The sequence below is a fragment of the Sebastes umbrosus genome, chromosome 23 (assembly GCF_015220745.1).
Source record: "Sebastes umbrosus isolate fSebUmb1 chromosome 23, fSebUmb1.pri, whole genome shotgun sequence".
Taxonomy (NCBI): domain Eukaryota; kingdom Metazoa; phylum Chordata; class Actinopteri; order Perciformes; family Sebastidae; genus Sebastes; species Sebastes umbrosus.
The window spans coordinates 8,671,177-8,694,911 of NC_051291.1; the positions used below are offsets into that span (position 1 = coordinate 8,671,177).

A 23,735-nucleotide genomic window follows, 5' to 3' on the forward strand; every position below is an offset into this window, starting at 1 on the left:
CAGTTTTTCTAAGCATTAAGAAGTGATTATAACGGACACTTTTTCAGTAAAATGTTATAATAACAACAAAACTAAGACCCAGGTTTTTAAGTTAACAGTTAACGTTGTGTTTCATGTGTCTCTCAGGTGGAGATCAGCCTGCAGAGCAGCTTCCAGCCCGGTATGAAGCTGGAAGTGGCCAATAAGAGCAGCCCGGACTCGTACTGGGTCGCCACCATCATCACCACGTGCGGCCAGCTGCTGCTCCTGCGCTTCAGCGGCTACGGCGAGGACCGCAAGGCCGACTTCTGGTGTGATGTCATGACGGCCGAGCTGCACCCGGTGGGCTGGTGCACCCAGAACAACAAGACCCTCATGCCCCCCGAAGGTAGGAAGAAACACTGTGATGCACGCTTTCACCTGAACTCTTACTTACTTTCCTATCAGTGTCCTTTTTATATAATATACTATATATAATACTTGACTGGTAGGCGGAGGCAAACAAAGGCGAGGTGGTAATTGTAGTTCTATTTAAGCCGGGTTTCCCCCAAAAGTTTGAGTACTTTTCAAGGACCTAAAAGGTTCCTTCTGCCCGCTGTTGTCTGGAACAGGATAAAATTATGAAGTGACGACATTTTGGTTGCCAGAGGCACACAACCGCGAGGCGGTAATTCTAGTTCTGTTTAGTTTGTGGAAGTAAAGAATTTTCCGAGCTGTGCTTGTTGCAGCAGGAAGTTGTTTACTGTAAACAAGTATGAATCATATCGTTCAGATGTCGTAAAACCTGTGGATAAATAATGTTTTTAATGAAAGTATTTTAGTTTCCAAGTTTTTTTTGGATAGAGGGTGTCATGTGTTGCACATATTGTAAAGCTCTTTGAGGAAAATTTGGGATTTTGGGCTACATGACTAAAACTGACTTCGCTATTTTTGGATGGGATTTTACTCCTTTTTTTAAAGGACCAATATGTGATATATTTGCTGTAATAAATCATAAAATGACCATGATATGTCATCAGAGATTGAATTGAAATACCGGCTTCTCCGACAACAATGCAGCCAGTCTGTTCTCCTTTGAAATTTCCATTCCGGTCCGGAAAGACTGTTTTTGTTTTGGCCATAACATAAAACATAAAAAAATCTGGAGACTTAACATTATTTTTTCTTGCAATGACGATACGCACATATGAACACGTATGTGCCTTAAATTGCACTTTGGACTTTGTCCATGTTTCACAGTTATTATTTCTACGGCTTTTCCATCCTGAATGTAAAGAAATCTGATTGAGAACTTTAAAATCTTTGGCATCAAAGGATATCAGGTGTATCAGCACAACAGGTCCGCTAATGGTTGAGTCACTACATGTAATCAGGAGTGTCAGTTTGACCTTAACGCACACAGACAACACGTGAACACCTCCCACCTTTACCTTTTCAAAGAATGCTTTGCACACAAACTGAGTGGAAAGACTGGTTTCCCTCAAATGCTTTGATTGCCAAGACGGCTCAACTGCCATTTATCACATCACATTCAGTCGCCGCCACGTTGAACGCAACACGGGTCGCCTCTTTTTCCTACAACAAACATATCTAGAGAGCATCCTCAACACGTGAGCTCAACCTTTCCAAAATAAAACGTCCTCCTCAACTTCTCCAGCAGCCGTTCCTCCTCCTGTCCCTTCCACAATATCACAACTTCGCCATCAGACACATTTCCACCTGCAGCGGCGCCCCCTCGCCCTCAGATAGATGACTCAGCCTCCCCAGCCTTGTTCAGACCATTTATTTTTCTCGACACTTCCCCACTGATGGATGGCGCGGCCCTCCGTTGTTGTGGAGATGACCTGGATATGTTTCCACCTGACTCGGGTGTCCTCGCCCTCACACCAGCTCCATATGTCCTTCTCACTCAGCGCCGGCCTTTTCACCAACTTCCTCTTTTACGTTTCGTGGCAGCAGGCGGTTCATAAAATGTCACATCTCAATGGATTATCTGTCAAGCAAGGAAACAAAATTGAATTTGCTTTCAACGCTGCAGTGGGGTAGCTTTTTCTTTTGTTTGTTTCACTTTGTATTTAAAGTCACCAAACATGATACAACTAAAGACTGAAGCAATTTATTATTATTTTTATTTATCCAGCAATCTGTCGATTGTTTTCTCGATTAATCGTCCATGTAATGAAAAAAGCAAATAGTAAAAAATGTCCATCACAACTTCCTAGGGATGTAAGAAAATATCGAGTATCACAATACTATAGTTTGTAATACTGTATCAATTCTCAAAAACACTGAATTGTTTTTTAATTAATTAATAGTTTACATGCAAAGAATAACTCAATGCTTTATTTCATTTGCAAAGTTATGCGTCCTCTGTGATGAATGCAAATGCAGATCCAACTGTTCTGAGTGCATAAAAAACTATATGTTTTTTACTCTTTTTTTATAAATAAATAAAAATATAATAAAATTATTTAAATAAAATATATTTTTTTATATATTTTATGCATATGGTGGTGTGTTCTTTGACAGTTTTCCTAAAATTATAATTTTAAAAAATCGCTAAATATATCGTCTTGATTACTGTATCGCATATATTGAATGTTAACCCCTGTATCAATACGTATCGTATCGATTCTTGCAGCCCTACAACTTCCCCAAGCCTTCATATTATTTGTTTTGTCCGACCAACAATCCAAAATATATTCAGTTTACATTTATATAAGACCATGAAATCCAGCAAAATGTTCACATTAAAGAAACTGGAACCAGTGAATTATAGGCATTTTCCGTTAAAAATGACTGAAATGATGATTGACATTTAATTTTCTGTCGATCGACTAATTGTTTCAGGTCTAGAATGAAGAATTGCATATTTCAAATCACATTCATTAAAGATGCTAAATTAGATAATCAGAGTAGATGCTAACCGCTGGCTCAGCCGTCACCATGTTGAGAGCCTTGTGGAGGCAATCCCTCAATCTTGGATTATTATTCTGTCGATCGACTAATTTTTACATGATTGCATATTTCATATCACATCCGTTTAAGAGCTCAGATTGTTGTCCAACTTGTTTAGGTGTGAAGTTTTAATATGTATAAATCCAGCGGAGATGAGTAATGTTGCTCTACTTTGGGTTTTCTTTTAAAAAAAAGTCTTTAAGAAAACTAGTTTAAACTTTTCATCCTCTTATTTCTTGCAAAGCAAATGATCAAACTGTTGCTGGTGTAAATTTAAGGATATTTTTAAACTCTATTGTACATTCCCACGTTTTAATTAATTTATCCGTGTTGAGTGTCAAGCCACAATTACAAACGGCAGATCTGCTGGTTACATTTTGTGCAACCAGCATCAGACTGTTGTAAAATAACCACAGAACCCCCCTCGTGCTAAAGTGCACATTAAACACGCCGTATTGATTAATTATTCTACATAGTTCCTCCTTCACATCAACTGGCGTGTTGTAGACTGACATATTGAGTTCACATAGCTCCACAAACGACTGGGCGCGTCATCTGTTTTTAAACAAGGCTGACCAGTCTGGAGCTCCACATTTTTTTATTATAATAGCCTACAGGTAGATCTGTGGCTGTGACAGGCAACACAATGCGATGCGCCCTGCTAAGTGCGACGGGACCTTGCCAAATTACTTTTGGCATTTTTGTGGCAAGGCTAACCTGGCGCACCTGTGGCATCCTTTAAATCATTATTTTTTCTCTCTATGGCTACTCCTGGGCTCCTTACTATTGAAAGCAAACCTGTCTCTTAAAAATGACATTCATATACAACTAGGGCTGTCGAAGTTAACGTGATAATAAAACGTTAACGCTCCGAACTTACGCTACATTTTGGCGAGGAAAAACTCTCATGGCCATTTTCAAAGGGGTCCCTTGACCTCTGGCCTCAAGATATGTGAATGAAAATGGGTTCTATGGGTACCCACGAGTCTCCCCTTTACAGACATGCCCACTTTATGATAATCACATGCAGTTTGGGGCAAGTCATAGTCAAGTCAGCACACTGACACACTGACAGCTGTTGTTGCCTGTTGGGCTGCAGTTTGCCATGTTATGATTTGAGCATATTTTTTATGCTAAATACAGTACCTGTGAGGGTTTCTGGACAATATGTGTCATTGTTTTGTGTTGTTAAGTGATTTCCAATAATAAATATAGACAGACATTTGCATAAAGCAGCATATTTGTCCACCCCCATGTTGATAAGAGTTTTAAATATTTAACAAATCTCCCTTTAAGGTACATTTTAAACCGAAAATTGCGATTAATTTGCTATTAATCACTATTCATTATGGACAATCATGCGATTAAATGTGATTAAATATTTTAATCGTTTGACATCCTAATCATAATGCATTATAACAATGATTATAATGTATTACAACTATGGGGATTATAATAGATTTTGATCCTTGTAAAAAACAATGTCAGTGAGTGACCAGCAATTATGATGTATTATGATAAAATGCTTTGTAATGTGTTATAATTATTGTTATAAAGCATTATGAATGTGTGCTTATGACTATAATTATACAGCATTGTAAGTATTTTTAGACTATAACGCATATTAGACATGGGCGTAATAGAAAGTGCTACCAAAAAGTCTTTAAGAAAACTAGTTTAAATGCTTTGTCCTCTGATCTTTTTGCACAGCAAATTATTAAATTGTTGTTTTTATGTTTTTAAACTTTGAAAGCAAACCTGCCTCTTAAATATTACATCAATATACAATACATTTCTGTATGAAAATACATTCATAGGAATCCTAATGCTTTGCATATTAAGATAACAAGGAAACGTTTATATTAAACTGCAAAATGGGGGAATAGCGTTGCCAGGTAACATAATCCAGGCAGCATATAAACATTTTTTGTCGGAGAAACAGTTGATTGAACGATCACATTCATCATTTGAGAATATTGGTGTACAAAACACAGGTCAAAAATGTACTCTTGTGCATGTTTAAGTACATTTTTCTATCTATCATACTATTGTTTGATCATAAATTAAGAAAAGCAGCTGAAGTTCATTAAGAAATTGACATAATTTACAGTAATAATCCCGTGATCACTGAGCTCAGTTACTATTAACAGCTTCTCCCTGTGCCTCTCAAAAAGCTCCTATTTTTCCCTTTTTCTCTTTTAATAATGACGGACAGCCGACATCGCTGCATGTTTAATGACGCAAACTGAAGCAGAAATCATGTAATGATACCAGTTATATATTCCCTAAAGGGGCTTCTGCGAGATACTGTCAATTTCTGAATAAAAAGTACTTTGTTGCTTCATTTCAAGGCTTTGCATCATGTTACGTGTGTGTGTTGCTTAGTCAGCTGCAATATGAGAGACTAGAGAGAGAGTGTGTGTGTTACACCTGTGTCACAGTTACCTGTTTTATTGGTTTCCTTTTTGTTTGTTTTTTGTTTCTCAGATAACATTTACCTAAGAAAAGGTAAGCAGCTCTAACAGTGCCTCTGACTAACCCGCCTGCCTGGCTCACTAGTGGCTAACATGAAATCAACACTGTGTTAGGCCTCAGAGCTGCATGTACAGCGTGCTTCCTCCTCCTCCTCCTCCTCTTCCTCTTTTCACCTCTCTACAGGAAGTGACCTCACAGCTCAGTTGCCTTGCCTCCTCTTGCATGTGTCTCCTTTTCTAGCTGAGTGTCTTAGCCGAGTGATAACACACACACACACACACACACACACACACACACACACACACACACACACACACACACACACACACACACACACACACACACACACACACACACACACACACACACACACACACACACACACACACACACACACACACACACACACACACACACACTGCCAAGCTGTGCTCGTATGATAACTAGTGCAAAACGCAGCAGCTCAGTGAGAAATGTGATGCTTTGATAAAGAGGCCGGCGCTCATGTGCAACAGACAAACTGTGTCCTGTATCAGAAAGAAAACATGTCGCAAGTCTGTAGAAAGGTCAGAAGTTGGCTGATAAAAATCACCAGATGTTACAGACTGTAACTGCTGATGTTACATCACACACTCTCTGATAACATTAACAACTACAGACATTAATTAAGTATGCAGGGTGCTTTGTTGTCATGTGTAGTCTTAGAAAATTATGTGGAAAATTTAGATGGATTGGACTCGTTTTCTTCCTCTTTTTCTCACTTTGTCTTATATATTGTTTTTTCTTTTTCAAGGTGTGGATGTGAGTGGGTTGCTATGGTTAGGGATGTGAGGATGTAGGCTTATTTGGCTTGTGATATGACTGAAAATCATATACAAATATACATATATAATGCATAAAAAACTAATACTAATACTGATAATGCCATGTGCTGTTGTGCTTTCTAAGAACTCTTGGATGTAATAGCGTTATATATATATATTATACGGCTTTGCTGAATAATCGCTTCTGATTGGTCAATCACAGCATTCTACGGTCTGTTATTTCTTTATAACAGACCGTTGCTATGGGCGCAGTACTGATTTGCAGTACATTTTTGTGTCAGATTATTGATTTCTTAAGTAAGTAGCCGTATAATAAGCGGGATAACGGGGTCATTGTTGTGAAATAAACCCCTTCAGGGCGATGCAAGACCCTTCCGCGAACCGCATCGCCCTGTCAGGGTTTATTTCACAACAATGACCGGCTTGATGTACATTATACCTCACATACTTGGGGTGTATTTGTGATATTTGTTTAAGTACCGGAGCACAACTATGATGCATGGTTATAGTTGTGGCTTATTTTGAAGGTTATGTTCCTTCGATGGCAAGTTTACATACATTGGTCGACTATAACTGACCACATGATCAAATGTGAGATGGACTTACTATGAAGGACTGATATGTTGATAAATCCGAAGCCTCTGAGGAGTGCCATGCCGTTACGCACAGCCGTTCACTGTGTTAACTAGGGCTGTCTCGAATACCATTTTTTGGGTATTCGAAGGTATTCGACGCTTCGCAGAGCGGTGGCTGACATGTTCTTCTGTCTGTCGGTCTCGATGTCTCCCGTTTCAGTGCCCGTTTCAGTGCTGCTACTGCCCTACTGTACACACACGCACCTCTACACACAACAAACGGTGAAATCCGTCTGAGAATAACTAATAATAATTAATTTTGAATATGAATAATGAATAATGTTGTGGGATTATTCCTCATTTCATGGGCTATTTGGGGATTTATACAAAAAAACTACAAAAAAAACACAAAAAAACGAAGCATTCGAATACTGATTTGGAGGTCGATCACCATGGCAACGGTCAAAGCTATGAAGCTTCGAAGCATTTGGGTCAGCCCCAGTGTTTACCTTCATTACAGTATATCGCCTACAAACGACACTGCTTCAGTACTGGTCGGTTATTACTCAATATTCTGCATTTTTTTATGAAGGACACATCCAATGCAAACTATATATTCATCACATTTGAAACAGATACAAACCGTCATGAAGTGGCAGGAAATAAAAGATCTAAAAGGGTCAACGCAGAACTTAATGAACAATAATTTAAAAAACGGATTAAAACATATCAATCAGGAGAAGGTTTTTCTATAAAACTGAGCTTTAAGAGGACTGTGATATTTCCACCCTGAGATCATCAGACAGTTTCACTATGACTCTGTGCCAGACAGGCGTCTAATTGGCTGCTCTACATAAAGCAGTAAAAAATTCCCTCATGAGGCTCACTTCCAAAATTTTTGACTCACTTTCAACAACTGTCTTACTAGGATTTTATTTTTCCTCCCAGTTTGGTAGAATGTGCAAAACCTGAATACAGATAAGCGTTTCAATTGGACAAACCGCATTATAACAAACAACTCCTAAATCCCTCGTCAAACTCGCTCACTCACTCCTGAGACTCACACAGTGTCCCTCTCGGCTCCGCCACTTTAAATGCTCCTCTGCTAACTGATGCGTTCAGCAAAGCTTTTGTGCTTGTCAAATCAGCGCCCGTATTAATCAGCGTCTCCGTTTTGCAGGAACGGCGCATGAGTCTGCAGCGCTGCGAGCGCTTCTGTTGCGTAATTTGCTCATTTTTAGAAATTAAAAAGCCATTTTGAAAGACAGTTTAACAGGGTTGTTGATTTTTTCCACCTCACCTGCAGCTGAAACTTGTAATTCATATGTAGTTACTCATAATATACAGATTTTTGTGTATTTATTATGAAGATTATATTGATTTTAAACAGGAAAATGCATGAAAAAATGTAAAGTTTTGAGGTCTTTTTCTCAATGAGCTTCTGGCAGGTACGAGCGAACAGATTCAGAAACATAATCCGAGCTTGTTCAGACAGACTCTCGTGTGCATGTGCACGTATGTGTGCATCTGCATGTGTGTAGGAGACACTCATCCATTCATGTAAAGAGCTGTTTAAAGCAACATCACAAGTTTGGTCATGTGGTAAAGTAGCCGCTCGCTGAACAGATCCCGACAGAGATCATTTGCATAATGAATTCACCACGCTGCTTCCTGCCAGAGCCTGCTGGAGATGATGCTCTGAGATAGACCGTCTTCTGCTTTCTGTGTGTGTGTGTTGTTTAGTTAGTCTTTAAAGGCTGCATTCAGGCTGACAATAGAGAAAAACACAAAGAGCTGCTTTGATTTGAGTGTGACCCTTGTGAAACATTTTGTCTTTTACCAGTTGATGCTAAAGGTGGAGTCATGCTTCTGGACAAAAGTCCCTCCGTAGATATCCACTGTGAAGGAATTGATTTATAGTCAAGTGTTGGATTTTACCTGATAGCACCACCACAACACTATAGAGCTCAACAGTGAGGCTCCAGAAGTGAAAATCCCATTCATATTTAGATTTTCGTTATTAGCCATAATGTCATAACCATCTAAGGTAGACTCACCACGAGCTACGAGGTTGGGAAACGATGGTATATGCCCCTGTAGGAGCCACAAGTCCGTATGATATCAACCACGTTTGAAGAAAAACATGTTTTATTTGCAATCATGGAAAAGTATCACACTACAATCCTGAGTGTATCCTGTAGTGATTTCAAACCGGGCGAACATGGCGGCTCGTTTGGAAACGTTCTCTTATATTACGAAAATAGTCCACCGAAATGTGTTTCTGAAAACATCTGAAGCGAGAAATAAGGCATGCAGTTGCTGAATCAATTGTCTTCATTTTAGATCGACAACGGTTAGTTTAAACGTTTTTCTGGAGTATCCAGAGGTGACGAGTCGCCATTCGTAATGGTTTATGAGATGTGGTTTGGTTTGTAAAGTGTCAGAAAATGCTCATTCACAGTTTCCTACAGGCTGGAGACACTAGCTTCATATTTCTTGTTTTGACCAGTAAAAGACCAAATAATCAGTTTACTATCACATAAGAGACAGAAGAGCAGCAAATCCTCACAAATGAGAAGCTGCATGGGACAAAAGAATATTTGGCCTTTTTGCCAAATCGACTGTTTGAATAATCAACGGATTGTTTCAGCTCTGCGGCGTTAACACTCTTTTATTCACCCTTGTAATATGATAGAGAGGTTGGCCTTGTCTCACTGCTGATTGTCATGCAGTCATTGCCAAGTATTCTGAGCATTGCATTACGAGGCAATACTCTGGTGCCACTGAGCATTTCACAATGTTTTGTAAAGTAACATAACGTAATGTAATGATGTCATCGTGAGTGTGCAACGTGATGATGCAAAAGCCAAAAGCCTTAGCTTTTTGCTGCAAAAAGAATGAATGCTCTAGCTGTTATAATTTTTATTTTAGATCGCTTTAAACAGCACCATGCAAACAACCATTCTGTTTTTAAAGTTTAAAGGGGACATATCATGACAAACTCGCTTTTTTAGTGCTTGAGCACATACATTTGGGTGTATACATATACTGCCCACAGCTTGAGAACTACCTTTGCAAAGGTGCACCATTTTTCTCGCAAGCCAATCAGAGCAGACTGGGCTATTTAAAGAGACCGGCGATAAAGGTATATTCAGCGAGACATTAAAGTATGTAAACATGTTCTAATAGAAACCAAAAATAAAATTTTTTGTCTCCTTTAAATAAAAGATCTTCCACCACTCGCTACTTGAGTAGGTTTTTCATGAATGGAGACACAATGACAATCCTTCCACACACACACATCTTCACTGTATGTGCTCCGTTCCCGCGGGCCTCTTTACTGCAAACACATCACTAAAGTAATTCATATTTACACAAACTGCTCTAATATGCCCTGCCCTGTCGTGAAGAGGGCTATAAAAATGTTAACAGCACGGCGCCCTGAAACTGTCCGGGTGTCACTCGGCGGTTCACAACTCTCTCAATAAACACTGTGTGACAGTTTAAATGCTGCGGTCGTTACACTCACGGCCGTCACTTGAAATGAAAGTAGGTAATAGTTTGACTTGGCTTTCTATACCTTGTGTGTTCAGAGGGCTGTTCATCTCTTAGTCGGAGGGGGAATCGAGCGTAATTTGCTCCCATTAACTCTGATTAGAATCTGTTGCGCTGCTGAGACAATTCTTCTTCTTTAATTATAACATTGATTATCCAAAGGAAAGCTTTTAAATAAGCCCTGTGTGCACAGAGCCGGCGTTTGTTTACAGGGAAGAGGAGCTGGCACAATATGCAAATATCAGGTTTCATACATGTATTTGTTTTTAATGCTGGATATTTGCATGATTTCAGCCAAGCTTTGGTGCAGCCTGGGAAGAGGAGGAGGAGGAGGAGGAGGAAAGCTCTGCGATAGCGTAGCGGTATGGGGGATGTTTTGAGGAGCTCCTCCCTCAAGGTTAATTATGCACTTATTGTTATGTGAAAGTCGGGCTTTCACCTCTACGTGTCTGCTGCCTTTGGGATGGAAATGAAGAAAAATAGATCATTATTTATATATATAAAAAATGCACTACGGTATAATGAAACTGCAAAGTGGGGGAGGGAGAAGGAAGAAGAGAGAGAGAGAGAGGGTGAAGGAAGTTTTAGCTTCTGCTGCTACCGTTTCGGCTGAGCTCTAAATGGCTTCATGACTAATCTCAGCAGGATCTGTAAAAATAGTTTATCTATTTCTGCACACCCGAGATCAACACAGCAGTGTGTGTGTACAGTGTGTGTTCTTACAAAGTCCAGCAGCAGCAGCAGCAGCAAGGAAAGAAAATAGTCTCACAGGAAAAAACACTATTATTAAACAGGCGTATAGAGACACGCACTGTTCACGTTACCTTCGCAGGAAAAACGCTGATTTATTTCGCCAAGTAAATTCCACAGTTTGTTGATTTGATTCAGGGAGGATCTCTGGAGTCCGAAGAGGATTTATTGAATTGATCTCATAAGTCAATTATGTATTTAAGATCCTGAGCAGCCTCTGTGGAGCCAACTGTCAGTTATTATTACTCAAATCTTCGGATTTATTATAACTAGACTAAGTATCTGAACAACTGTTTCCAAAACAAACTAGAAAATGGCTCAGTTTTTCTAAACAACTACACAATGTTCGAGTTAGTGGGTGAAAACATGGTTTTCTTCTCACTGTACATCACTCGCTCTAGTCTTCCAGTAAAAAAAACAATAAAGAATAGACCAAAACAAAATTTGATATATAAAAAAGAAAGAATAGATGCACACATCTCCTTAAGAAGCTGTGTGTTTCTATGTATGCAGGACTAGTTAGGTGCCAAAGAAGTGTCCGAAAGAACAAGAAGATTTTAGAAGAAAATGTAAATGTGCTCATTTGTGTTGGACATTGCAGATGTAAATACTATAAATAGGTTTAATTGAATTCAAAATGACTATTCTTTGCATGTGAAATGTTTTTTGGAAGTTGAAGTTGAGGGATGTGACGTGATTAATCGCACAAATGAAGATAATTACAGAAGTGGAGATAAAAACTCATCTCATAATTATGACATCTGGTAGCAGGTGTAGCAACATGTTCTGTGACCTGATTACGATTTTCACCTCTATTGCCACTGCAAACATTTTTTATTATACTTTATGCTATTTCATGCTTTATTTTGACAGCTGTGAGAGCTAATAATTAAGCAGTAATTCATTGCTGGAGTGATAATGTTATTTTCTTTGGTGAATGTAAGGCTCTTCTGTAGAAAATGTGGGCGTGATTGTCAGATTGTCGGAATCGGAAATGACAAGCACTTTGTTTGAAGCATACTTTAAAATAAACACTTTAAAGTAAAAGTGCTGAAAGCAACTGTAATCAGTTGAAGTGTAATCACTGAAAGTAGCTGAAGTGTCCTCTGAACTGAAGCACTGAAAGCATAAAAAAGTGAGCAAACTAACGAGTTTAACTGAACAAGCTGATGACAGAAAAAGTAGGAATAAAGGAGATGTAACACGAGCAAGAAAAACGTTTAAATATCTCAGTTGAGAACTTAATATACAGTTTTTTCATGATTTAACTAACTGGTTATTAGTAGCGGTTAAAGTGGATTCTTCTGTGACGCTTGTTTATTTATTTATTTTTTTAATTTTATTATTATTTTTTATTTATTTGTTATATTATTATTTTATTATTTATGCATTAATTAATTATTATTTTTATTTATTTATTTTATTATTATTTTATTACTTATATATTTATTTTATTTTATTAAAACAAATATTTATTTATTATTTATTTCATTTTTGTTTGATTTATAATGCACATTGAGTTCATTATTTAAGTTAGAGAAAGGGGTAGGACCTTATATGTGTTTACTTCTGCCTACTCCTTTTCGAACATATATTTATTTATTTATTATGTTATTTTTATTTTATTTATAATAAACATTAAGTCCATTATTTAAGTTATTAAAGTTATAGAAAGGGGTAGGACCTTATACGTGTTTATTACATATAAAACCCTGTACTATATGTTTTCCAGCTGTTTACTTAAGACTTGAAAATGCCACAAAATAAGTTCTTGCATGATAAACACAGGATATGTGCTCAGAGACTAATCTGCTCTTTACGCTGGAAAACAAAACAAAAACACTTGACTGAGCCAAACAACCTGAACCCAGAACCGGCTTTCATTATCAGCATGTTTCAGTGTATGGACTATATTTCATTTTCTCTTCAGCTTGATGCTAATCACTGCTGCAGGGAATGTCAGCTCACACAGCGTGTTGTAGTCATTCTGTAACCGTGACTCATTCGGCAACGTTTCACTGACTCCCAACAAGTGTCTGAGTTTGTGGAGGTTTTTTTTTTGTATGTAAGTGACTAACAGGAAAAACATGCAGGAATCTGAAGGCCGCTCAGCATCTTCCTAGGAATGTAAGCTCTGTATTTTGGGGGGGAGGGATAAACAGCAAATGAAAAGATACACGAACAACGCAGGAATTAGATAACACTGGTGCACTGTGGGAAACAGGAAGCCGATAAAAACCACATCATGTCCCCTCATGCAAACGTGCTGGAAGTTGGCTTTTTAGCACGACTCTGGAGAGATGGAGCTCTGGTCCACCTGGGATGTGTGTTTTATTTGTGTTGTCATGTTATGGTCACATTGTAGGGACACAAATCTGTTCAAACAGGCACATTGAGGGGATTCATGTTCTGCTGGTCCCCACGAGGATAGCAAAGTCTGTCCACAAATAAGGGATGAATCCAGCCCGCCAATAAATCACAGCCGGCCTCCTCACAGACAAAAACTCGCTATATTATTATAGTATAGGTCAATAGTTTGCTAGAACAGCCCTGTCTCATAAAAATGACATATACATACAGCTAAACTGTATTCTCAGTTCCGTTTTGAGGGAAATATTTTGTCACAGATTACGTTTGTCTTTGACGTATCATAAATACGTTTGTAATGATAGTCTGCAGAAGGCTGCTTAGTACAACAAGCGACACACAGAGCAGGGGATGTGATTACTGAAAGTCATGTCTATAAGGTAACCCGCAAATTGTGAAAACTTGCAAAAACACTCGTGAGACTCGCTGCCCGACGACCTATCCTAACATTATCCATTCAAGGTCAATGCCTAACCTTAACCATCTCACAAGAGTTTTCCAACTTGTGGGTTACCTTCTGTACACAACTTCAAGTTACGTGGTGTATTAACGTTAATGAAAGTTACGTGGTTTAATAGCGAGTATAACAAGCGAGAAAGTCCACTACTGGGTGGGTGGAAGGGCTTGGTTGATGGGTCAAACAAATACAGGACTTTCCCCAAGGAGACCACTGTTCATGTCCCACGTGAAACTAAAAGTCAACTTATTTTAAATAACGTAACAAACTTAGTTATTTTAAAACAAACCATGATGCATTTTTTACTAAACGTAACAAAGTAGTTTTGTTGCTTCATTTGTTTTGTTTTGTTTCAATTTTCAACTTTAACCACGTGTTTAAAAATCCGGGAGGAAATACGTTTCCCTCGAAACATAATTGAGAATGCAGTTTGGTTGTATGGGAACGTATTTTTGTGGCAGACGGGGGTTTGTAGGGCTGCAACTAACGATTATTTTCCTTGTTGATTAATCTGTCAGAAACAGACATTATATGCTCTCCTCAGAGCCACCAGACTCCACTGAAAGAAACAGTCATTTTGCCTCGTGGATCATTGTTAAACACTTAATTCAAACTCGACAGGAACAACATAAAACTCATCAAAACCGTCTTTGTTAGTGTTCCAACAATCACCAACTCTCGTTTGAGAGTTTGAAAGAGAGACTGAATAAGTAATAGATATAAAAACAAAACAAAAAAGAAGAAGTAACCACCTTAACATTTTCACTGTTTACCAACCCTGCTTCTGGTGCCAGTCTATGACGTTGAACGTGACACATGGGAAAAAAAACAGCTTACATATACACGCTAATTTTAGTGGAATTTGGGTATAATACAATAGTCCTGCAATGAATGTTATAAAAGTTGTTTTAGAGAGGAGTTGATTCAACTGTGTGATCATTTTTGGGGGATATTTTAGTTAAGAGACGTTACGTAATTCCCCTCATGTCTCGTCTGAACTACAAACTGAGGCGAGGTCGAATCAGACAGAAATCATAATACCACACTGGGTATTTTTAGGGGAAAGCCCTGACATGAATATATCTTTTTGGTCGTCTATCGTCTATCTGGTAAACTGAATTTGTTTTTAGATAATTTACATCAATATTCATATTATTTTAGTAGCATTCAAGATTTCAGTGTTTTCTTTCCTTCATTTGTGCCACAGATCTGTTTCCTAAAGTCACTCTGAGTCTGACATTTTCAGTTATGATTTAAGCTTCTTTCATATGTGGTCTTAAAGCTGACACATATCTAATTTGTGGCATTGTGACCTCAGCCTCAACAGTCATTCTGAATTCATGCACCACCCGTTTACCGCTCCCAGTGGAAGTTACCAGTCACTACTAACCTTTGATACCTGAAATTCTGGATGAAACCTGTTTCTGTTCTTACATCTCTGCAGAGGAAACAGCCACTTCTGCTCTTCATAAAGCCATCATCAAAAGTTTTTGTTTTTGTTTTGCCTACTTAACCCTCATTTTTATTTTACTCTCAAATTTGCAGCTGTTATTGTGCACATTAACATTTAAATGGCACCGCTCAATACGACATAAATCAGTGTTTTTCATTTTGATGTGTTTACTTGTGTTGAAACCTGCCAGATGCACGCCTAAAAAAAATCAGATCTGAGCCATAAATCAGTATTGAGCATTAATGTTTGCAGCGTGAATAAAACCATCAAGGCTTCAGAGGCTTTTCAAGGAAAAGAAAACACTGAATACGTGAATTTTTTCTCACTTGTTTTGCATAAAAATGATCAAATTCAGAGACACTCATTGTTAAAATACATCACATCTTCAGTTTTAATTAAAAAATCTGTATCTGCCTTTAAAAAAAAAACATATTAATACGAATGCTGTTTGTGTTTGCAAGTATATGCATGCACTTACTCATGCATGCTGTTCTCTGGTGACTACACTTAACAGTTCAACGTAGTGGCTCGTAATTAATAATTCATCAACAGCACAATAGTGAGCTCACTCTGATTGTTTGTGTGTTTCTCAGCCTTGGCTCTGTGTTTTTCTTTTTTTGTCTCTCTGCAGCCATCAAGGAGAAATACAGCGACTGGACAGAGTTCCTGGTTCAGGACCTGACCGGCGCCAGAACGGCACCGGCCAACCTGCTGGAGGGGGTGAGTGTGTTCGCACTGAGAGTCTCTCATAGGGAAGGGAAGGGGGCATCAATTACGTACGTCATGTTTTCTACAATTCTGTCTCTAATGTTATTGTTTCTCCTCGCTGACTTAAAGGAAAAGACAGAACTTTTGTAGTTGTAGCAGAACTTAATAGTTTGTTTATTTTGAAGTGGGGTTGTGTCATAGTCAAGGTATACGATCGGCACTGTGCTGGTACTCCTGTCTGCTTCTCCAAAACTGGGGGCGTGCCGACCGTCATCTACTGTAGGTAGTACCTCATACAACCCCTCTTCAAAACACCTAAATTATCCCTTTAATGTCATTGTTAAATAGGACGCTACAGTACAGAAGAGGAAGAATACATTTAACCAGCCTGATTTTCAATGAATGCAAATGTTTGGACACAATGGTTTGGCCTTTAGCGGCTATTTTTTTGTCTCTTATTGCAAAGCACTGTTAGAAAATAGAGGAAGGATTTACACAAAGGAGATTTTCTGTTCTCTGTAATATGAAACACAGCTGACCTTTGAGCTAACTGGTCTCGATCTAAGCCACTTTCTGATTGAAATTTGGGCATTTTGTGCCTTTCTTTGGGGGGAACAACGTGCAACAAAGGAACTCAGCCGGACTGGAGTTGACCCAGGGACATTGGGGTTCATATCGAGCGCCTTACGCCCTCAGAGTTAGATGGGAAGATTGAGACCAGCCGCCATGTCTGGACAGTAAATATGTAGCTGGAGCCAGCAGGCCGCTGCTGGCTGTAGCCTGATATATAACAGACAGATATGAGAGTGGTATCAATCTTCTCATCTAACCCTCGGCAGCAAAGCAGATAAACGTATTTCTCAGAATGTCAAATCATTGTTCTAAACTGAAAAAGACACCACATACTAGAAAGGAAAGAACAATGATGCAAAAAGAAAGCTCTTAAAAAAAAAGTTTTGTAGGAGGTTTAACTCAATAAACCACTCAGATGATCTTTTGAGAGTTAGGACTAAAACTGTCTCTCCGTGTGTTTCTCTCAGCCTCTGAGAGGTAAGAACACCGTGGATCTGATCGTCGAGGGCTCGGTTCTGGAGCTTCAGGACGTCTCGGGCCCGTTCCTCTACTGGCCGGTCCGAGTCATCCAGAACGTGGGAGGGAGGCTGCGTCTACGCTACGCTGGCCTCTCTGAGGACCACCAGGCTCAGGACAACTGGCTGTTCTACCTGGACGTCAGGCTCCGCCCGTTCGGCTGGGCTCTGGAGAACCAGCTCGCCTTAGAACCGCCGACAGGTGATGATCTAATCTGCTCGCAACTTTTCATTTACCGCCCGGCCTGAAGCTGCTGTTGTGATGAGGAGGAACTTTGATTTTTCCCAAACTTAATTATTTAGCCCTTTACGACTATGTCTATTTTCATTATCAACTGATCTGCTTTTTACTTTCTTGATTTCTTGATTAATCTCTTGATAGTTTGGTCTATAAAATGTCAGAAAATAGTGAAAAAGAGTCGAAGGTGGCGTCTTCAAATCACTTGTTTTGTCAACAACAACAGTCAAATCTAAAATATATCAAATTTACTGTCAAGGAAGACTGAAAAAACTGTAATTATTCACATTTGAGAAGTCGGAATGAGTAAATCTTTGGCATTTTTGCTTTAAAGTAATCACTTACATGATGAAACGATTGGCAACATTTTTGCAGATTAAATTGAAAATGAATGCCTTTAAAAACATGATAATTAAAATAAGATATACGCTTGTGTTGCCCAAAGTTACCAAAGATTGCAAACTTGCAATGCTAAATTTGAGGGGAAATGTGTATAAAGTGATGCACAAAACCGGATGTAATGTTAGAATTGTACACCTGCTGTGAGCTGTTGGGACAAACAGATACAGATTATGTATTTTATACTGTCAAACAATGTTGTTTTTTGTAAATTTTAAGAGATTAAAGTGGAAGTTTTATGGGAAAATCATGAGTTAATGTAACTTAAAGGGCCTAGCACAAGAGTCCTCATTAAAATCCTTACGAATTAAATTATTTTTGACTGCACTGGCAACACTGACTTTATGTATTTTAACTTCAACTTTTCACATCGTCTCTCGGCTCCTCAGGACTCAGGTCGCTGAAGAGCGCCGCCGACTGGCAGGAAGCTCTGGAGGACGCTAGACAGAAGAGCTCGCTGCCGCTGGAGGTGTTCAAGGTGAGTCACTACAGTCTGTGTGTGTGTGTGTGTGTGTGTGTGTGTGTGTTGGCTCAGAGCCAGACTGCAGGACGACCTGGATGAGATGAGCTTTGTTTTGTTGCCACTATTACCTCTATTGTCTGAGGCTGATTTATGATATAAAACTGGGATAATAAATAGTAACGCAATATTTTACACGTCTGTAATTTCCTAATAATTTACTAGCGGGTTTCCTTGACAGAATTATGTAATTTGGCACCAATTTGGTAGGAATTCAATAATTCATATTTATTTTGGCCTGATGTTCGCCACCATACTGAGATGATGAGGATAGCATGTTACCTCATTCATTACGTGCCCACCCAGCAGGGTTTGCATGACCTACATTGTCTCGCATGTGTGCACGTTAACAAAAGTGGAGCACATTTGTCTGAAAGTCTTGACTTTACTGTGTCAGGACCACGTAGACCTGCCCGAGCACTCCTTCAAGACGGGGATGAAGCTGGAGATGGTTTCTCCGTGGGAGCAGCTACAGATCTGCCCTGTTTCTGTCACCAAGGTGAGCCACGTCGCAAACAATGTCTTATCTATAGAAACATGTATATATATATCAAGCAACCTTCTCCCTCGAGCATTCCTCAGCTGCCTTTATTAATGTGGCATTGGATTTTTAACGTTTCTGCCAAGAAGGTCGCCTTTTAGATTCCAGTGACTGTAATATTTCATCTCTTATGTGTCCCACTAATGCTGACTTCTTAATAAATCTACCTACACTGTGCTGTATTTATAAAGACTTCAATACGTAGAGCTATATGTGTTGCATTATAAAACAAGTAGACTCATTGTGTGACATCTAAATCTTCTGTTTTTGGAATAAAGCTGTAAAAAGTCAATATTTTAAAGCTTAAGTCTTGAAATTTCATCCCAGCTTTCTGCTGATGTTTTGAAAAATTGTGACATTCTGGTTTTCTGCACACAAATTGAAAATGTTTGGGTGATAATGGGTGCTATATCAAAATAAAGAAGTGTGCACTTACGTGTGCAAATCTTCCAAAAAATATTTAAAATGAAAGTCTTTGAAATTGCACAATTTTTCTTTTTTGGTAATAATTCATACATATATAATTTATTTTGAAATACTTTTGAAGGAAGCAAATTCAAAACATGAATTTATCTGATCAGAATTGTTTTTTAAAATTAAGTTCATCAATGCTATAATTATTCAGTATTAATTAATTATTAATAATGTTTATTAATCATTAGTTTTATGGCCCTTGTTTGCTTCCATACCGGACTTAAAGGGGGCCCTCCAGCAATTTAGTATTGCATTTCCATAGATTAAAAGAAAGAAAATGAATGCAGCAGAGGCTGAGATATAAAAAAACACCTGATCCTACATTTCCCATGGTGCACCTCCAGAGCATCTTGCATTTGTAGTCTCCAAACCGAAGCAAATGCCCCTTTAACAGTAAAAAGAAGATGGCGACTAAAGAAACAAACAGATTTACGCATTTGTTATCAAAATGTTGCATTTAAATTTCCTCTGCTTGTTTCTTCCTCTTCAGGTCTACAACGAGAGCTACTTCCAGGTAACGCTGGACGATCTCTCCGTTGACACTAAGCCACGGTTCGTGGTGTGTCACGCCAACTCGCCCGGCATCCTGCCCGTCCAGTGGTGTCTGAAGAACGGCGTGGGTTTGGAACGGCCTCGGGGCTTCGAGGGCCAGGACTTCGACTGGGCCGACTACCTGAAGCAGGGCGGGACGGAGGCGGCCCCCGACGCCGGCTTCCCTGATGTAAGACCGGCCAGATCCGACACTATTTTTAAACCGAGAAAGTTCTGAACGATATTACTAATATTTGCTCAGATTAAAGTGGGATTATCTTTGCAGGGAATTACATGAGGTCCCAAAAGTGCATGAAGTAGTAAAAAACTGTTAACACAAGAGTGAGAGGGAGATGTTAATCTGTGCGTACAGCCAGAAGCAATTCAGTAATAAGTAAGTAAGCTCGGGGAAGCAGCTGTGCTCTGCTCATTATTAGAGGTGGGAAAGTTAACCACACACAAGTTTGCTAATCCAACCAGTTAGTCCTCATCCTTGAAATGTTTTTTTTTCTCTTGTATGCAAATCATACAATTAGAAAACTCTTCTGCTAAAGAATAAATTAGTCTTTTGTGAGAGAGGAATGCACAAAGATGAGCTTTACGCTTTGTCTGACTTGTTTCCGAACATCATGTCTTGGTTTTAACAAGAGAAAAAGCCTCAGGGACGAAGACTAACTGATTGCTTTGACAAATGCATGTCTCGTCAACTTTCCCACCTCCGGTAAAGAGCAGAACATACCTGTTTCCAGAGCGTTGGGAAGCTTTGGTGATGCATTGACTTGCTCCACCTGGGTAAAGGTCGGTGAACTGTGTGAACACCAAGGACAATGATAGAAAAAAAAGTTTAAAAACTGCATCATTGCCTCTCTGATAAAGTCTGATACGTTATATTTTATAAATATATTACAATATTATCACTAAACCAAATATAATTAAAAATTCAGCAGGATATTCATCATATTATCTGACACAGATTGCAACCAAGATGTTATTTGACCCTTCGGGTACACTGGCCCCCTTTCCCACTGGACAAAAAAAACCCACTAACATCTGGCTTTTGTCTTCAGTGGGAAAGGTTATAATCAGCATTCATTCGCAGGACAAATAACTGCAGTAGTCACGGGTATTTATCAGCTCTAGTTCAGATCAGCAGTGATGGAAACATGACACCTGTGTGGACATGCTCAATTTTTTCCGGTGCGATGCTAAGTGACACGCGTTGAAGTGAATATAATAAATAAAATCAACAGGGATTTGGACAATTATTACAATTTGTTAACATACAAAGCCACCAGACTTCGTCTTATTAGTCTTATTGGTTATTATTAGTCTTTCCACTGTTCAAACAATCACCAACTCTGGTGCAGCCGTTATATGCGGTCCTAAAAGCTACCAGACTCCATTGACTGAAACGGTAATTTAACCTTGTGGGGGGGGGTTAAAACTCATCAAAACCGTCTTGGTTAGTCTTTCCACTGTTCCAACAATCACAAACTGGTTTGAAAGTTTGAATGAGAGACTGACATAACATTTACTCATAACCCTGCGTGCCCATGAGGTCAAACCTGACTCAGCAGGAAAAACAAATTCAAAAAGCCAGTGCAACGGCACGACATACTCGCAATGGGAAAGGAGTCTATAGTCGCATATTTTTACCAGGTTTTCCTACAAGAAACTGCATATACGTGCTAATTTTGTTGGGAAAAGTGTATAACATGCAATGAACCGGCAAAATCACTGTTATTGCAGCTCGTGTGAGGTGAAAATCAGATTTCATATCTTGTAATCTGAGTCCAGGTTTAAGTTATCTGAGGTTAGATCGTTGTCCTAAATGTAAAGTAAACACTACATCTTTCTCTCCTCTACCCTTCTCCTCCTCCTCATGTGTGTGTATGTGTGTGTTCAGACATGGCAGAACAGAGGCTTTGCCAAGGACATGTGGCTGGAGGCGGTGAACCCTCACCGGCCAGCGGAGGTGTGTGTGGCTCAGATCACACAGGTCAGAGGACGCCTGCTGTGGCTCCGACTGGAAGGTACAGACGTGTGTGTGTGTGTGTGTGTGTGTGTGTGTGCAGGATTAAGTGTCGGAGGATTAGGTGTCAGAGGACTCCTGCTGTGTCTCGGTGTGTTGTGTTGTGTGACAGCTCACCTCTCTCTCTCTCTCTCTCGCTCTCTCTTTTTGCTGTCTCCAGGTGTGGCGAAGCCGCTGTCAGAGTGCATCGTGGACGTCGAGTCCATGGACATCTTCCCTGTCGGCTGGTGTGAGGCCAACGCTTACCCTCTGACCCCTCCACTCAAACCTGTCTGTATGTTCACACACAAACACAAGCACACAGGAAATACACACATATTTAGTCGGGAGTGACAGCTTAATGCAGACTGTGTTTTTCTGCAGGCCAGAAGCAGAAGAAGATAGCGGTGGTCCAGCCAGAGAAACAGTAAGAAAACACATTTATCCATCAAAACTTTGACTGATGTGGGGCTCACGCTCAGGCATGACACAATAACTACTTTCGTTGGACGATATATTGTCCAGAAATAATTGCGATAAACGATATTATTGTCATTTTAAGACCATCTTATGCCACTGATGATGATAATATCATAGCATAATAATGCAAGTACACCCCTTAAAAGAGCAATGAACTTTTAATTCTTAAGAGTATTCAGACATAGGAATTGGCATTAGGGTTGGGCAATGTGTAAACACTCCCGCTCCCCCTCACCCCTTGCCATACTTTCAGCTGGTCGATCAGCTGTTATAGCGGCGGAGCATCGTAAAACACACTTGATTCAAACTCGACAGAAACAAAATAAAACTCACCAAAGTCTTTCCAACAATAAAAAACTCTGGTTTGGTCGAAGTAAACTCTTAATTCGCAGAGTTAGATGTGAAAATATGCTCTACACGTTGTTTACCCCTCGCTGTCTCTCTCTGCCCGCTGTACAGCGGCTGAGCATCCCTTGTTCCCGTTAAATTAGCAAAATAAAATGACAAACATCGCCCAAATAATCACCCAAAAAACCAACAACCGGCGACAGCCAATCGGCGATTGGCAATATATTCGTTCAATCGCCCAACCCTAATTGCAATGTGAAAAATATATTAAAATATCCTAAAACAGATTCAATCATAACTTTATTGAAAATAAATCTCATAAATGCATCATCTTTATTGTGGAAGATTTTATCGGGAACAATTTTGATCGCTCAGCTCTAATTCAACATTTATTCAAACTGCTCCTGAATGTGTTTTCCAGGTGTAAAATGAAAATGGAAATGAAAGTGAAATATTGTCCGCTGTAATCTAACCACGGCCGTCGTCTGTTTCACTTCAGCGTGGAGGAAAAACGGTTTCATTCACAGCCTTTTGTCTTCCATCTTTCTACCTGTGAGCCAAAAAACGAAAAGTAAATGTTCCTCCAGAAAACCCCCGAGGCGTTTCTCCCTCTCCGTCACTCCAAAGACATTAATTGAAACAGTGGCTTTTTAGAGCAAGAATTGCCTTCCCGGGGCGCTGATTGATTTTGTTGACAAATGACATGTTACAGCGTCGGCTGGCGAACGCAGCCCCGGAGAAATATGAGGTGTTCAGCAGCACTTTGTCAGCTCTCTCATCCAACCGCTGATTCCATTCCTCACCTTCAGGGGAATCCTTTCATCAATACTCGCTCCCCGCCACCTCGTCCCCCCCGTTGCTTTCTAACACACCATGCCTCTAAATCTGACGGAAACTCTCGTAGCTGTTACAGAGATTGATCCTTTCAATGAGCGATCATTTGATTGCTCTGTTGTTTCCCATCTGATTAGATCAGTTAGATCATTTTATCGATTAGTTTGACT

General features: G+C 39.4%; 1 protein-coding gene and 1 long non-coding RNA gene across 7 annotated transcripts in view; one reads left to right on the forward strand and one right to left on the reverse strand.

Moving 5' to 3' along the window:
- Positions 1-23,735, forward strand: part of sfmbt2 (Scm like with four mbt domains 2) — a 50,912-nt gene that overhangs the window by 16,808 nt on the left and 10,369 nt on the right. For 5 of the 6 annotated variants that reach the window (XM_037761166.1, XM_037761169.1, XM_037761165.1 and 2 more), the window contains exons 4-13: positions 127-367; positions 5,425-5,445; positions 16,025-16,113; positions 17,142-17,391; positions 18,216-18,304; positions 18,744-18,845; positions 19,852-20,082; positions 21,799-21,925; positions 22,085-22,198; positions 22,288-22,330. In XM_037761166.1, the coding sequence (XP_037617094.1) occupies positions 127-367; positions 5,425-5,445; positions 16,025-16,113; positions 17,142-17,391; positions 18,216-18,304; positions 18,744-18,845; positions 19,852-20,082; positions 21,799-21,925; positions 22,085-22,198; positions 22,288-22,330 (1,307 nt within the window). The remainder of the gene's footprint in view (positions 1-126; positions 368-5,424; positions 5,446-16,024; positions 16,114-17,141; positions 17,392-18,215; positions 18,305-18,743; positions 18,846-19,851; positions 20,083-21,798; positions 21,926-22,084; positions 22,199-22,287; positions 22,331-23,735) is intronic. The other variant, XM_037761170.1, reaches the window with a different exon arrangement.
- Positions 1,739-23,673, reverse strand: LOC119483114. The gene is made up of 3 exons (XR_005205623.1): positions 23,535-23,673; positions 22,042-22,196; positions 1,739-1,972 (listed from the first exon to the last, which is right to left on the reverse strand). It is a non-coding gene; the product is annotated as an uncharacterized LOC119483114 (long non-coding RNA).